At 49.7% G+C, this 15,657-nt stretch overlaps 1 protein-coding gene and 1 long non-coding RNA gene across 4 annotated transcripts; one reads left to right on the top strand and one right to left on the bottom strand.

Annotated features, from left to right (window-relative positions):
* Positions 1 to 10,069: 10,069 nt before the first annotated feature.
* On the bottom strand, positions 10,070 to 12,128 carry LOC147998527 (uncharacterized). The gene is made up of 2 exons (XR_015645534.1): positions 11,837 to 12,128; positions 10,070 to 11,492 (listed from the first exon to the last, which is right to left on the bottom strand). It is a non-coding gene; the product is annotated as an uncharacterized LOC147998527 (long non-coding RNA).
* Positions 11,495 to 15,143, top strand: LOC147998526 (RT1 class I histocompatibility antigen, AA alpha chain-like). 3 transcript variants are annotated; one of them, XR_015645446.1, is made up of 7 exons: positions 11,495 to 11,647; positions 11,853 to 12,122; positions 12,304 to 12,579; positions 13,556 to 14,051; positions 14,229 to 14,261; positions 14,435 to 14,494; positions 14,627 to 15,143. XR_015645446.1 is itself a non-coding variant. In XM_087598600.1 (6 exons), exons 1-6 carry the CDS (start codon positions 11,584 to 11,586, stop codon positions 14,264 to 14,266), a joined length of 1,059 nt encoding a protein of 352 aa, XP_087454726.1. In that variant the 5' UTR covers positions 11,556 to 11,583. The 3 variants fall into 3 exon arrangements, 1 of the variants encoding a protein (XP_087454726.1); XR_015645445.1 differs by having other exon boundaries at positions 11,556 to 12,122; XM_087598600.1 differs by lacking the exons at positions 14,435 to 14,494; positions 14,627 to 15,143 and having other exon boundaries at positions 11,556 to 11,647; positions 13,556 to 13,842; positions 13,928 to 14,051; positions 14,229 to 14,266.
* Positions 15,144 to 15,657: the final 514 nt, after the last annotated feature.

Below are 15,657 nucleotides of genomic sequence, written 5' to 3'. Positions count from 1 at the left end.
TGCAATGGTAAACAATAAATTGAAGAAATTGCCTACAAATTAATTCTGGTGACTGTCGCTTTAAAGCCGCAGGACACAGTGTTGGATACTTAGCATTCCCTGTGAAGAATTTCCCAGGGATATCATTGGACAGGTTGAGCATTATTATATTACGTAGTATGAAGGCAATTTTTCCTTAGTTGAGGTTTTCTGCCTGATTCTTAGTTCCTAGCTGCCCTGAGGCAAACAGTTCCTACTTTTGCTGTAGGGCCTCAAACAACAACCCCCAACCCCCATTATGTTTCCTGTTGGCAAGGAGTTGCCTTGGAGTCTCTCCTGGACCTAGACTCATTGGTCCAGTGGCAACCCTTACTAAGTTGTCTGCACACCCCTGGAAGCCCAGGCCTTCTTTTGTTGTGGTTTGCCTGGAAGTTTGATGCTAATTCCACTGCCCCAAGGACAGCTGCCTAGTCAGGTACTCAGGAATCAGGTGACTTCACCAGAACCTTCTCCCCATTGAATTTGTAAGGTACAGGTGAGGGGCAGGCACAGGATAGAAGGAGGCCTGTCATTGGAGGAGAAGGAAGGATGGGCCGGAGAGAAGTTTGGAGGAAGAGGAGGAGACTGGAACAGAGAGGAAGAGACAGGGGGAGGAGAGGAGAGAGAAAGGCGGTGGCAGGAGAATGGAGGCTGAGTTAAAGATCTCGCTCTGTTGTCATTGAAAGACCCACCCCATGAGTCTTAACTCAGAGTTGCAACAGGCTTGAACGAGCCCAGGCACGCCCAGATACTTAGGGCCGAGTCACGGTGAAAACTAACAGACCATAAAAGGAAAGGAATGCAGAACAGACCAGGAGTACCACTCACAGGCCACCTGGCAGGAAGAGATAAGCCCCCAGCCCCCGACATCCAGGACGCCCCAAACCTGCCAATGTGTGTAGCTATACCTTATTACCTCATCATGTGAAATAGCCAATCATATGTGAACATGTCTATGTGCCTCGTTTGAATCCACCAATCCCCGTAACTATGCATCTGCTTCTGTACGCCCGCTTCTGCTTCCCCAATCCCTATAAAAGCCCCATGCTGGAGCTGCTGGGCGCGCAAGTCCTCCGAAGAGACTGTGTGCCCGCAGGTACCTGTGTTTTCCAATAAACCCTCTTGCTGATTGCATCCGAGTGGACTCGGCTCGGTCATTGGGCGCTTGGGACTCCTCCTGAGGGAAAGGTCCTCTTTGGGGGTCTTTCAGTCATCAATGTTCCTAAGGGATGGACGGTATGGGCTTGTATGTTTAAGTGGGCAATTATACCTTATCAATTGGATCTAAGGTTATTGTGTTGTGTGTTCTTTTATGTGAGGGTTTGAGTGTAGGAAAGTGTGCGGCAGCAGGAGACACTGGGCCGCCCTGGCGAATTTGGGATGTGTTTCCGCCCAGATATCCAGCAGATATCTTGGGGCACCGCGGTGCTGGACCAAGCAGGGTAAAAGACGCCAATACTTTTTTTATTTTTTATATTTTTACAACATTCTTTCTAGTTTACATTTAGAAAATGCATTGCCTTGGAGATGCCTTGTTCACAATTATGTGTCAAATGACCATGTTTCCCACAGGTAAAGCATAGGACATTTTGAGATCTGAGACCTTGACCAGCTTGGTCAAAGGAATTCAGGCGTCTTTTAGATACCAGTGGCATTACACTGTCTTAAGCTGTCCCACTTCTATTAAAAGTACTGGAGTTGAGATATGGCTCCTCCTCCTCCAGACCAAAGCATCTTAATTCAAAGGTGTCCTCCAAAATCTGTCCCATATCAGGTGAGCCACTTGCCTGTGTGACAGAGAATGGAAACCAATGGAGAAGGGACAGACGACTCACACTAGGGACCATGGCTGCTCCTCTCTACCCTCTAGGCTTTGAGTAAATTCTCTAAATGTGTTGAGGTGTAGGATTAAAACCTGGTAAAGTCTCTAAGGAAGAAGTTACCTTAAGAGTTGTCACATCGGGGTAGAGAGTTAAAATCTATACATGGAAGTCTTTAAACCTGAGGCTTGTTGCCATCTCAGCCACTGGACCCTCATCAAGGTTGATGGCCTCTTTGCTGACAGCCATCTTTGCTAGGGTTTGAAAGGATGGCCTTTGCCATGTGACCTCACTCCCGTCTTGATTAATAAATGACCTCAAGACATCAGCCAATCAAGGAACTAACAGCTCCTCCTGGCTGTGCGGCTGAAGCAGACAATCCTTCCACTGTCAATCACACTGAAGAACAACCCAGAGCCCCTTCTCTTCTCTTCAGTCTCTGCTGTCTCTCTGTCCTCAGCAGCAACTGCCCATGCAGATGGGCGTGAGACTGTCCCAGAACAGGACCCTAATGGAATCACAATGCCTCAGGGGGCGTCCTAGCAATGAATCAGTTTACAACTTGCACCCTGGCCATCTTCACGAAGCTCCCCTTATGGCTGTAAATGATGGAAAATTCCGAAGGTCATCAGGATAACTATGGAAATCCATCACAGGTCCTGGGCTGCCTTACAAAGGCCCTGACACAATACACTCACCTGGATCCTGAGACCCCAGGTGGAAACACCTCCTCATGAGCTACTTTTCCCAGAGTTCCCTGAGCCACGGGAACATCAACCCCTGATCACCCTTCAGCCAATCTCCTGGGTCCATCCATGGACTACTGAGCGGATGGAGACTCCAATGGCATGACCACTGCCATAGAGGCTTGGATAATTGTCACAGTATTAGGACATTTACTCACCTTCCTTCGGGACACTGGAGTCACTTTCTCAGTCCTGACAAAATTGTGGGGACCCACCTCTCCTTTCCATCCCTCTCTTGTCAGCGTAGGGGGGCAGCCTCACCAGGCTTACCTGACTCCACCACTTAGCTGTACATTTAGGGATAACGCCCTTACCCTGGCCTCTTTGGTCATGGGCCTGTTGGGTAATGAGAAATGGCTGGTAAGGAGACTGACTGTCCACAGAATGGGTCACTCACCTAATTGGTTACTGAACGTCTCCCAAGCTGACATCACCTTTTGATGACCATGTACATGGGACACAAGTGTCTTCACAGACTTTACTCACGTGGAGAGATCTATCCCCCGCTTCTTCCCCAGATCACTCCAACCCTGCTCTTTCCAAGACCCTGCCCATCCAGCCAATCCATTGGTCATGGCCCATGAATTAGAGAACAATCACACATCTGACCATTTCTCCATCCAAATAAAGGGCATTACCATGTGCATGGCCTGAACTTCCACCCACTGTGAAGATTCCCTCCAGAAGTGTCCTTCAGGGATCTCCAGGCAAGGGGTGGTAATGCTGCAGCTGTCCACGTCTGCTGGGGCCTGCATAGCATGCACAGCCATCAGCAAGACAGGCCTTCGCCTCTTCTTCCTCAGTCTTGCAAGGATAAGGCACAGCTCATGAGGCTGCAGGTGCATGCTTGGCTGCAGATGACATTGTAACAGGAGTAGAGACCGGAGGCCGTTGGGCAAAGTCTTCCTGTAACTTCCTTGTGTCCATAAGACCTGTCCAGTCCTGATTACGTTTATACCACTTCTATTCGCTAACAGCTTAGGGCTGTGTGTGTCCTATTTTATGACTTGTGGGTCCGATAACATCCAACCCATTATAGGCAGCCCAGGTCACATGTGGCCCACAGGTAACTTGGTGGCCCATTGTCAAACGTTCAGGTCGCACCAAGGCCAAGAGCTGTCTCTCACAGGGGGAATAGCTGTGTGCAGATGATGGTGGAGCCTTGCTCCAAGATCCCAAAGTTCTCTTCTGTGATTCACTCACAGAGGCCTGCCAAATCCTCAAAACAACATCCTTCTCTGTCACTGAAACCTCAAGTACCATCAGGTCTGCTGGATCATATGGTCCAAGAAGTTGGAACAGCCTGAACCACAGCCGGGACCCATAGAAGAGCCTTAACCTGTTCCAGGACCCACAGGAAGTTAGCAGCTCTCTGATTCAGAAGGCTTATGGGCCAGAGTAACAGATCCAAGTGAGGGATGTGCTGTCTGCAGAATCCAAAGACATAAACTAAGCCCTGTGCTCCTCTCTTGGTGGTGGGAGGGGCCAGGTCAGGAGCCTTCCCTTCTTCTTGGATGGAATGTCTGTGCCTGCCCCAAACCACTGGATTCCTGAATTCCCCTGAATTAGAAGGATCTTGGATGTATTGTAGGATTTCTTTCCCACCCTCTGAAGCATACATATGTTACCAGAATCCAAAGTTGTTCTGACCACATCTCCCTTTAACTCTCCTGTCTGTCCAGTGCAGAGCAAGACAGACTGACTGTGGAGAGTGACACTTGACTACTGATGTTGGCAGTGATTCCTGAAATTCCTAAGAATGTGATACTGTTTTTTATTTATTATTTTTCTTTTAGAGGGAACTCTAAAGGCTTCCATTTACCCTTTCCAACCATGATAGCCCTCACTCCACAGGTCAGGGAACCAATGTGAGAATTCTGCCAACCTCTTTGTACATCTGTCCCAATTCTACATTCTGGGAGTTGAAAAATAACCACAGATGAATTCAGGAACCCACTGGACCTAGTGTGATTCAGATTTCAGCTAAAACCTCATTAGTCCCTGGCCCTCCATAACACTTTTATCTAACTGAAGAACCATAAGGTTTCCTGGGAGCTCCTGGGATCAGCATTAATTTGGGCCAATATGCAATAGAGCCTGGTAAGTGTGATTATTTCTTTCCCTCAGTGTATGGTTACCCTGGTGAAAACCTGTAGGTCCCACTAGGAAAGCACTGGAGAAAGCCTAGCTGTATATATTTTAGACATTCTATAAGGTACTTACTCAGGGTCACCTGGACAGTCATTCATTCAAGGGTTCTGCATCTGCAAACTGACTCAAGGTTAGAAACTGATTCCTGGGCGGAGATGTTCTTTTGCCACTAGTATGTAGCCTTTCTCTCATTTGTTGACAGTGTTTCCACTTACGTGATCAAACACAAACTCAGTCGGCTTCTGTGGTGATTTGATTAAGAATATTTCCTGAGCCTTGGTTGTGCATACCCAGAGGCAGGCAGATCTGTGAGTTTGAGACCAGTCTAGTGTACAGAGTGAGCCCCAGGACTGCCAGGGATATATGGAGAGCCATGTAGCTGGTCTTTGTTACTTTGTTCCTTTCTCCCCAGCCTTCATCCTCCTGGCTTCACCCCCTATGGCTAGAGAGGAAAGAAGGAGACAGAGAAAGAGGGAGAGACCTGTCAACCTAATTTCTTTCCAACAATTTCTTCCATCATCCAGCCCAGCCCCTTCTAACGTTTCTCCCAACTCCTCCCTCAATTCCCAACACTGCACTTTAACAGTCCCTTCTCCCAGTTTCCCCAATAACAGCAGCTCCAGACTGTGACAACTGTTCTAGCCTCTCTGCTCAGTCAGCTCCTCCTGGCTCTACTGTCTCCCTGTAGCTTCTGCACCAACTGCTTCTCCTCTCACTCTGCTCCCCCAATCCTTTCTCACACTCAGCTGCCCTTCTAATGAACTATCTTGAAATCCAAGAGGCAACAACACTTAAGGTCATGGTGTCAAGCAGTTCTAACAGCTAAGAATTCTAAAGGGCCAGTTGACCAGCAACTGGGAACCTTTTACAGGGCCAGGTGTGCAAGATAAAGCACTCTATAGAAACACAGTTTAAAAAAAAATAAGTAAAATGTATCCAATATTCACTCCCAAAAGTTCCTAGATTTGAGTTCATGGTCATCGGGGAGTGGAAGTGCTTGAAGGCAATTAGGGGATGTGGCCTTGGCAGAGGAAGCTTCTCACTGGGATGGGAATTGTGGCTCCAAAAGTCCAAGACAGTTGGAGAACCTCTCTCTCTTCCTGCTGGCTGTGGATCCAGGTGCAGAGGATCTCAACACAACTATGTGAGGCTGACCAATCCACGCTCGTCCTTAACTAAGAATAGCAAGGCAGAGCAAAACAAACCCAATGCTCAGGGCTCGTCCGCGACTGTCTGTGGGGTCACATTTATACTCCTTCACCACAGGTCCTTTCACGTGTCTGCTACAGTAAAACATCCTTTCCCCTGTGTCTGCTGCAGGAAAACCTTCTTTCAGATGTCTGTTTAGCAGAACATTCTTCATGCGTGTGCTTTAACAAGAGATGCTTTCACCTGTGTCTTCCTCAGGCAAACACTCTTTCACGTGTGCGCTCCAGCAAACTATCCTGTGATCTGACTGACTTTCCTAATAAACTAGAAGTCTCCACGTCAGGACTATAAAGGAATGACAGGGTAAAGGGGTGGACGGTGACTCTGAGTTTAGACTCAGGAGCATCAACTAATGGTCTCAAATACTTTACGGTGGTCTGGATTTTTGTGTACTGAGAGAAGTTTTAGCATATATCTTGCTACAATATACCATGTCCATGTCTCAGCTCTTGTCTAAGGTACGTACATATGAGACTCACTGTAAACATATTGTAAAGTTCCAGTGCTTGTCTCTATGGCAAACAGTTCAGAAAACTAAAAACTGCAAGTGGGCAGTCAATCAGTCTTATGGACAGGTTAGGAACAAGTTTTGTTAATTACAGAAATAAGTTTTCTTTAGCCTCTTGTAGATGTTTCCAAAGTCAAACATCGCGTAGATGGCTGGAAACAAGCAACATTTGCCTATTCTGATACACTGTACATAGATAGGGGGTCTTTGAATCTCAGACATCTACAGGATATGGGGTTCAGAATGTTTTATGAACACAAGGCTTTCCATAACAGTGAGGCACGAATGCTCTTGGCTGCACCACGTTCTAATTCAGAGGGGACGGAGGGCATCGAGGAACCTCCATATGGAGTTTGCTTCAAATGTGGCAAAGCTGGGCACCAGCCAAAACCTGCCCAAGCTTCAGCTGCAGACTGCATGCTGTCCTAACAGGGACAAGCAGAACACAGAGGAAGATCACTGTGAGCTTTGCCAAGACAAGTCGGGGAGTCCTTCAATATTCCTGCTCCACAAAGATGTCCACCATGCACTGGGCCAGCAGCCTGAAGCTGGACGCCTCAGCACTGCAGGAGAATCTTGGGTGACTGTCCAGGCAGCCAGCAATCTCTGCCATTTCTGCAGCTTTTGAAGCTGCTTGCTCTGCACTTCCCGTTTTCTCAGGGAACATTTATCCTTCTCAGGTCACTGATGGGGAGGAAGACTGGATAGCTACAGTCTCACAATAACCTTAAGTTGTTTTAGATTTAAGAAAATGATTTATGTCTAGGAAGATATTTTCTGGTGGAAAACTTCAAGTTAAAATGGAAAGGGAATTAGGCAAAGAACTTTGGACGCAGGACAGATAGGACTTCGGATTCACAGGATAGATAATAGTTTCGCAATGGTTGGTAGATACAAATGAACCAGACATGAGTGTAATTCTTATATTTTTAATTTAATAATTAATTAAAATTCTTAATTATAAAATTAATTAATCTGAATCAATTAAATAAAGAAATAATAATTCTGAATGGAGAATTAATAATTGTTAACTATTTATAATTATGTTTTTATCCTTGTTCTCACTGTATATAGTTGATGATGTCAGAGAAAGATTTGCCTTTTATAGGACTAACGGGAACAATGTTGAGATAATGTCGTTGTGCCCTGTGTGAGGAAGCCTCTCCGTCCTACCCTGCCTACCTAAAGCACCTTCTGAAGGATGAGATACAAAGCCTATGTCCCATAGCCAAGGAGAGCAGAAGGCAGGATTGTGGTCAGAGGGAGGAACTCTGGGAAGAGAGAAGCATGGGGGATTCTCCACCCAGACTCAGAGGGGTCGGGATGTGTGAATCTGAGGAGAGGTGAGCAGCCACATGGCAGAATTTAGGATGGTGTAAATGAGATAACTGAGTAAGGAGAAGCCTGGACAGGCCCAGCATGAAGCCTAGGCATCCATAAATAAATGTAACTCTGCTGTCATTGTGCAGAGCAAGGATGGGCAGGCAGGAATGTCCCACAGAAGCAGCAGGAGCTGGAGCAGGAGCAAGAGCAAGCAGACAAAGAGCAAGCGATTCCTTCCATGTCTTCACTGAGGCCTCCAGCAGAAGGTGTGGCCAGATTAGAAACGGGGAGGGACTCCACTCAAATAATCAGGATTACAGGTGTCTCTTCCTCCATCAAAGGAAAGGATCAGAAACTGATCTTCCCACTCCACCTTAAGCAAAACCGCCTCACAGATGTTGCCCTCCATTTTGGGGTTTTAGTTAACCCCCCATGTAGCTGACATCAAACAATCAACATCATAGTCCAGGTCAGAGTTCTGCAACTACTCTGGGGCTTTGCAGCTCCTTTGAGCACTTGGGGCTCTGCCTCCTGCCTCCCCTCTTATAGGGAGTTTTCTTCCCACGGCTGGAAAAGCATGTAAAGTTCTTCTGGATGTAAGTGTGATGAGAGCAGGGCAGCGTGAGACCTCAGAGCCCTGGAGAAGCACAGACAGCAAGGAAGCCCTGGGTCAGCTCAGCCAGCCTGGGACCCCTTTGGGCTCAGACTCTGTCCTTCTTGTTTCTTCCACCAGGTGGCGCCATTAGACAAGGGTGGGACGCTTCTCTTCCAGCTTCAACAGGTGAGGCCTGGAGGGTCAGCAGTGGGAGGGAATATAGGGAAAGGGGACACCTTTCCCTGCAGGAAAGCTCTGGGTGTTTGGATGTCCTGGTCTGTTATAAATTAGTATTCAACCACCTGAGTGGAATTTATCTTGTTCATTGGGAATAAAAACTGACATCTGCTCAATTGCAAAGATAAACGCAGACTGTGTTTTCTTCCTTGGATGAGGCTGTGTTCCTCTGTGCACAGTAGGTCCACACAGTGAAAGATCTTTTGTATATTTAATTTTATGCTGTTCTGCAAATCGTCATTTCAATACACTATTTCACCGATCTCTACCTTCCTGTTACAGAGCTCTCTTCATTGGCTGGTGGTCCACTGTTGTCCGAACAGCACTGTGCCCTCCGCCCCTGGCCTCTCACTCTAGATGTGTAGGGGTGAGACAGGCAGGATTATTAAAACCATACTTTTATATTTTATTTTCATGACCTGTCCTCTTTGTGCATATAAGCATGTAGGTGCACAAGCATTGGATCCCTTGGAACTGAAGTCACAGATGGTGGAAGCCACCGTGTGCTGAGGGAACTCAACCTGGATCCTCTGCACCAGCAACAAGTGCTCCTGGCTGCTGAGCCCTCTCCCCAGCCACCATTGGAATGTTTGCCTCAGGAACCACACAGCTGCCTCACAGCTGCTGGCTGACACCATAGAGAAACCAGAGGCCAAGGAAGAGACAGGGTCAGTGCAGAGCCCAGGAGGGAGGGGAGCTGGGCACGGATGGGGTGAGACCTGAGGGACAGAGACACAGAGGGGCTGAGCAGGAGGAGACAGAGACAAAGGGGGAGACCTAACTCAGCAGAGTGCCCTGTGTGAGGGCATTTCCCTCAGCCTGCACTGGACACATCTCCAGAACCCTGCTGGCCTCTTACACTTCACAGTGACTGCTGTGCTGGTTTGAATGAGAACAGCCACACAGGCTCATGGGAATGAATCCTTCAAATCCAGCTGAGGCCATGTTCAGAGAGGATTGGGAGGTGTGGCCTTGATGGAGGATGTGTGCCACTGGTGTGTGCACTGAGGTTTTGTTTTTTTTTTTGTTGTTGTTGTTTTTTGTTTGTTTGTTTGTTTGTTTTTTTGGTTCTTTTTTTCGGAGCTGGGGACTGAACCCAAGGCCTTTCGCTTCCTAGGCAAGCGCTCTACCACTGAGCTAAATACCCAACCCCTGCACTGAGGTTTTAAAAGACTTTCACTGGGCTGGAGAGATGGCTCAGTGGTTAACAGCACTGGATGCTCTTCCAGAGGTCCTAAGTTCAAATCCCACCAACCACATGGTGGCTCACATCCTTCTTAATGAGACCTGATGCCCTCTTCAAGTGTGTCTGAAGACAGCTATATAATAAAAATTTTGAGAAACGACTTTCACTATTCCCAATGTCTTAGCCCGTTGCTTGCAAAGCAAGTCAGGAGCTCTCAGCTGTTCCCACACTACCCCTCTCCTCGGCCATCATGGACACAAACTCTCTGAAACTATATAACAGATTAAACATATTCTTTAATAAGATGCCTTGGTCATGGTGTCTTTTCGCAGTAATAAAAACTAACTAGAGCTAGTGTGCTCACACAGGCCTTCAATCCTATTGTGGTTGACTGAATAGGTGGCCCCCACAGACTCATGTGTTTGGATGCTTGGCCCACAAAGAGTGGCACTATTAGGAGGTGTGGCCTTGTGGGAATAGACGTGGCCTTGCTGGAGGAAGTGTGTCACTGAGAAAAAGGGCTTTGAGGTCTCTGTGCTCATGCTCTGCCCAGTGTGGAAAGAGAGCCTCTTCCTGGCTGCCTTTGGATCAAGATGTAGAAGTCTCAGCTCCTTCAGCACCATGTCTGCCTGCAGCTGCCATGCTTCCTGTTATAATGGACTAAACCCCTGAAACTGTTACCCAGCCACTATTGAATGTTTCTTTTTAGAAGTGTTGCCTTGGTCATGGTGTTTCTTCACAACAATGAAAGGGAAACTAAGACACCCAGCCCTCAGGATGCAAAGGCCATGTATCTCTGGGAGGTCAAGGCCAGCTTGGTCTGCATAGTGAGTTCCAGGACAGCCAGAGCAGTGCAGACAGACCTTGTCTCAAAAAACAGAATAAATGAGAAGAAAAGTAACAGAGACAGATCCTTTCTGTGGGGCTGCCTACCCCAACTGCATCCTTAGGTCAGTCAGGATGGAACCTAAGAGCTTCAAGTTCCCATGGAAAACACTCACAGCACCTAATAAGAGTGGTTCACTGAAACAGGAGCCGCCGAATCCTGGAGAGGCTGCTGGGCTGCTGTGGAGACCTGCATGGGGAGGGGACTGGAGTTCACACCTGTGGTCACCACATTTGTTGCTCTATGTGATGGGTGACTCTCTTCAGGAGCCCCCACCCATCTCTCCTCTTCTTTCCACTTCAGTTCTATGGCTGAGATTTGGAGACATCCACAGAGTGAAGAAATTTAATATTTCCCCACACTACTGATCAAGTGAAGAGAGCCTGGTCTCTGTGGGGTCCGGGAGGGGCTCACAAGCCAATGCCTCCTCGTTAAGGAGAAGCATCTCTCCACTGCATCCGCAAGGCTTGTGTTGTGACTGTATTCCCGGAAGTCACTTTTCTTCTAGAAGACTCCAGGGTCTGACTTCTGAAGAGAAGAAGGAAGGGGAGGGTGGAGGAGAGCACACAGGAGCCTGGCCTGCGGGTGTCTCCTGGTGTCCACACAGCTTCTGGGTGACACCATGACAAACAGCGGTCTGTCCCTCAGCCCAAGGTTCAGGCAAAGTCTTAGTCGCCAGGCGGTGAGGTCATGGGCGGGGCTGGGGATTCCCCATCTCCCCAGTTTCACTTCTGCTCCTAACCTGTGTCAGGTCCTTCTGTCCGGACTTGACGACGCGCTGGCAATTCTCACTCCCATTGGGTGCCGTGAACCCTGTGAACCAATCAGCGTCGTCATGGTACAGGAGTTATAAAGTCCGAGCAGCCCGCAGGACTCAGTCGGGTCCCTGATCTCAGATGGGGCGATGGCACACCGCTCACTGCTCCTGCTGCTGGCGGCCGCCCTGGCCCCGACCCAGACCCGGGCGGGTGAGTGCGAGGTCGGGAGGGAAATGGCTTCTGCGTGGAAGAGCGGGGGCGGGGGCATCGGGGAAGCCGGGTCCCCGCGTAGCACACCAGACCCCCGCCCCTTCTCCACTCGCGTCCGGAACCCCGCGCCCTTCTCCCCGCCCGGCCCGCGCACCCGCCCGAGGTCCCGGGAGGAGGTCGGGGTCTCACCGCACGCCGCCCCCAGGCTCACACTCGCTGCGGTATTTCCACACCGCCCTGTCCCGGCCCGGCCTCGGGGAGCCCCGGTTCATCTCTGTCGGCTACGTGGACGACACGGAGTTCGTGCGCTACGACAGCGACGCGGAGAATCCGAGGATGGAGCCGCGGGCGCGGTGGATGGAGCGGGAGGGGCCGGAGTATTGGGAGCGGGAGACAGGGAAAGCCAAGGGAAACGAGCAGGTTTACCGAGTGAACCTGAGGACCCTGCGCGGCTACTACAACCAGAGCGAGGGCGGTGAGTGACCCCGGGTCAAAGGTCACGACCCCTCCGTGTCCCCATATGGCCGGATACTTCCGGGTCCCAAGTCCGAGGTTCGGGAGCAGAATCAACCCAGGCCGGTTTCCCTTTCGGTTTGGAGGAATCCGCGGGTGACCAGGACCAGGATGGGGCCGGGTCTGACCGCGGGGTCCCGCAGGCTCTCACACCATCCAGGTGATGTCTGGCTGTGAGGTGGGGTCGGAGGGGAACCTCCTCCGCGGGTATATGCAGTTCGCCTACGATAGCCGCGATTACATTGCCCTGAACGAAGACCTGAAGACGTGGACTGCGGCGGACTTTGCAGCACAGAAGACCCGGAACAAGTGGGATCAGGCTGGTACTGCAGAGAGACTCAGGGCCGACCTGCAGGGCACGTGTGTGGAGTGGCTCCGCAGATACCTGGAGCACGGGAAGGAGACGCTGCTGCACTCAGGTGCGGGACCGCGGGCTTCTCCTCCCTCTGCCCTCGGACTGGGGCTCAGTCCTGTGGAAGAAGAAACCCTCAGCTGGGTGATGCCCCTGTCTCAGAGGGGAGACAGTGTCTCTGGGTCTCCTGATCCCTCATCACAGTGACTGCACTGCCTCTCCCAGGGCCCAGCCTTCTCCCTGGAGACTTCTGAGTCCCTCTCAGGAGGGAAGGAGAGAATTTCCCCACTTAACAGCAGGGGCTCCCTGTTGTCAGCCATGGCCTCTCCCAGGCAGGTCCTCTCCCCACACCCACTCTCTGAGGACACTGACTCCTGTCCTGCTGAGTGTGTCAGCCCTTACACCTCAGGACCAGAAGTCTCCTTTACCTCAGAGGAGACATGGACTCCACTACACTAGGCTGGTTCCCCCAGTTTCCAGAACTTTTCCAAAGAACACATTCTCACAGATCCCTCCCTGATGTGGGGTTTGCCTCTCTAGCACACCATTTCTCTCTCTTCCTACAGTGGAGAATGGTCCCATGAGCCCTTGTGGGGTACCCTGGAGGAATATAAATTGTGGGATTTTGTTTTTCTTTTTTTCTTTTCTTCTCTCTTTTTCTTATTTTTTACTTTCTTTTTTCTTTCCTTTTTTTTTGAAGGCATTATTTTGCTTCTAGTTTGTGTTTGTCTGCAAACACATATTAAGTCAATTATTTCCCATTCCCTCTTCTATTCTATGACTACCCATCTCATGCTATAGAACATCACATAAGGACGGCCATCTTGACCCACTGGCTCATGTGGATTCCCTCTTAGCTTCTGAGTCCCTCAGGAAAGTGTGCAGTTCTGTGCTGAGGGGACCAGCTCTCCCTGAAGTACACGAGTTGATGACAGTTGAAGTGTCAGACACACACAGTTCAGTGTCATCCTTTATTTAACTGTGTCCTGTGTAGATTTCAGTTTGTCTTGTTAACTGTGTGATTTCTTAAATCTTCCACACAGATCCCCCAAAGGCACATGTGACCCTTCACCCCAGACCTGAAGGTGATGTGACCCTGAGGTGCTGGGCCCTGGGCTTCTACCCTGCTGACATCACCCTGACCTGGCAGTTGAATGGGGAGGACCTGACCCAGGACATGGAGCTTGTGGAGACCAGGCCTGCAGGGGATGGAACCTTCCAGAAGTGGGCAGCTGTGGTGGTGCCTTCTGGAGAGGAACAGAATTACACATGCCTTGTGGAACATGAGGGGCTGCCTGAGCCGCTTTCCCAGAGATGGGGAAAGGAGGGAGCCTTCTGCAGACTCTGAGCTGGTCAGGGCTGAGAGCTGGGGTCATGACCCCCACCTTCATTTCCTGTTCCTGTCCTTCCCAGAGCCTCCTCCATCCACTGACTCCAACATGGAAACCAATGTTGTTTCTGTTGTTCTTGGAGCTGTGGCTGTTATTACAGCTGGGGCCATCATTGGAGCTCTGGTGGCTCTTGTGAGGAGAAACACAGGTAGGAAAGGGCAGGGTCTGTTTCCCCTTAGCTTCCTTTAGTAGAGTGCTCTGCTCATTAATGGGAAACATGGCCACACCCTGCATTGCTACTGTCTCCAACTGGGTCCTCTGTCAGTTCTGGAAACTTCCTCCTGTCAAAACATTCCGTGAAATCTTACATATTTCCTTCTCACAGGTGGAAAAGGAGGAGTCTACACCCCTGCTCTAGGTTAGTGTGGTGGCAGGATTGTCCCTGAGGGTATTGGAGTGAAGCTAGAGATGTGGGGAGCTCTGGGAATCCATAGTAGCTCCTCCAGAGAAATCTTCTGGGGGTGTCAGTTGTACCGTGATATGAATACATACATACACATATACACATACATATGTTTTGTTTTACCCTAGGTAGTACCCTGGGCAGTGACAGCTCCCAGAGCTCTGATGTGTCTTTCTCAGATTGTAAAGGTAACTCTTGGTCTGACTTGGGAGTGGCAATGTGGACATGATTGGGTTTCAGGGACTCCCAGAATCCGCTGTGTGGGGAGGGTTGTTGGGCTGTTGTCTTCACAGTGATGGTTTATGACTCTCATTCTCTAGCATGAAGACAGCTGCCTGGAGTGGACTGAGTGACAGACGATGTGTTCAGGTCTCTCCTGTGACATCCAGAGTCCTCAGTTCTCTTTAGACACCAGTGTCTGATGTTCCCTGTGATCTATGGCTTCTGTGTGAAGAACTGTGGAGCCCAGCCTGCCCTGCACTGCCTGTGTTCCCTTCCACAGCCAAACTTCCTGGTCCAGCCTGGGAGAGAGAGAGAGAGAGAGAGAGAGAGAGAGAGAGAGAGAGAGAGAGTATGTGTGTGTGTGTGTGTGTGTGTGTGTGTGTGTGTGTGTGTGAGAGAGAGATATCTGTATCTTGGGAGCTCCATGGAGCCCTGAGCTGCAGCTCTTCACTTCCACACTGAGAATAAGAATCTGAGTGTGAACTTGATTGTTCACATCCTTGACCCAAGTGTAGATGGCTTTTTAATTATTGGATTGAATACTTAGAGGTTTTTTGTTCTGGGGTCTTGTTTTGTTTTGTTGATAAAAATAATTGGCAGATGGAGAAGCTTCCAGAATCTGTGTCACTAAGCTGTGTGTGTCTGGTGGGACAGGGTGGGGCTGTGGGGGCTGAGTGTGGACAGGGCTGTGCCCAGGTGTGCTCAGTCAGTTCTTGTCGTTGATGGACTCAGGCCTCAGCTCTGTCTCCTCCAGGCTGTGCCTTCTCCATCACTGTGAAGACATGGGGAGAGTCTGTGATCACAAGGACACAGGGAAGGCCAGAACCTTGTCCTGTCCCCAGGATTATGAGCCCCCAGGGCTGAAGATCAGAGACTCAAGTGGGGTCCTTTAAAGTGCAGGGTGCACAAGATGAGTCACTGCATTTCCTCCCACCCACTTGATTTAGCTGCTAATGATGGGGTGGGGAAGCTGCCCTGGGCTCTCCCTGTAGCCATGCTGCTGTGGTGATTTCTGCTTCTCCTCTCTGGTGTCTTTCCCAGGGTTCTCAGGGTCTGGTGTGATCTGTCTGCTCATCTCTCAGGAGCACCTCCACAGCTGAGATAAGACCTAACAGAGAGGCTTCTCCCC

This window comes from Rattus norvegicus, chromosome 20, assembly GCF_021556685.1.
Source record: "Rattus norvegicus strain SHRSP/BbbUtx chromosome 20, alternate assembly SHRSP_T2T, whole genome shotgun sequence".
Taxonomy (NCBI): Eukaryota; Metazoa; Chordata; class Mammalia; order Rodentia; family Muridae; genus Rattus; species Rattus norvegicus.
Note: the sequence above shows the minus strand (reverse complement) of the source record. Positions and strands in the feature narration are given on the sequence as shown.

Excerpts from the sequence above, each read along its gene's own strand:
- LOC147998526 (XM_087598600.1), top strand. The coding sequence starts at position 11,584 with ATGGCACACCGCTCACTGCTCCTGCTGCTGGCGGCCGCCCTGGCCCCG. Across the intron at positions 12,123-12,303 it reads CTACAACCAGAGCGAGGGCG|GCTCTCACACCATCCAGGTG; the intron begins GTGAGTGACCCC and ends GGGGTCCCGCAG. Across the intron at positions 14,052-14,228 it reads TCTTGTGAGGAGAAACACAG|GTGGAAAAGGAGGAGTCTAC; the intron begins GTAGGAAAGGGC and ends TCCTTCTCACAG.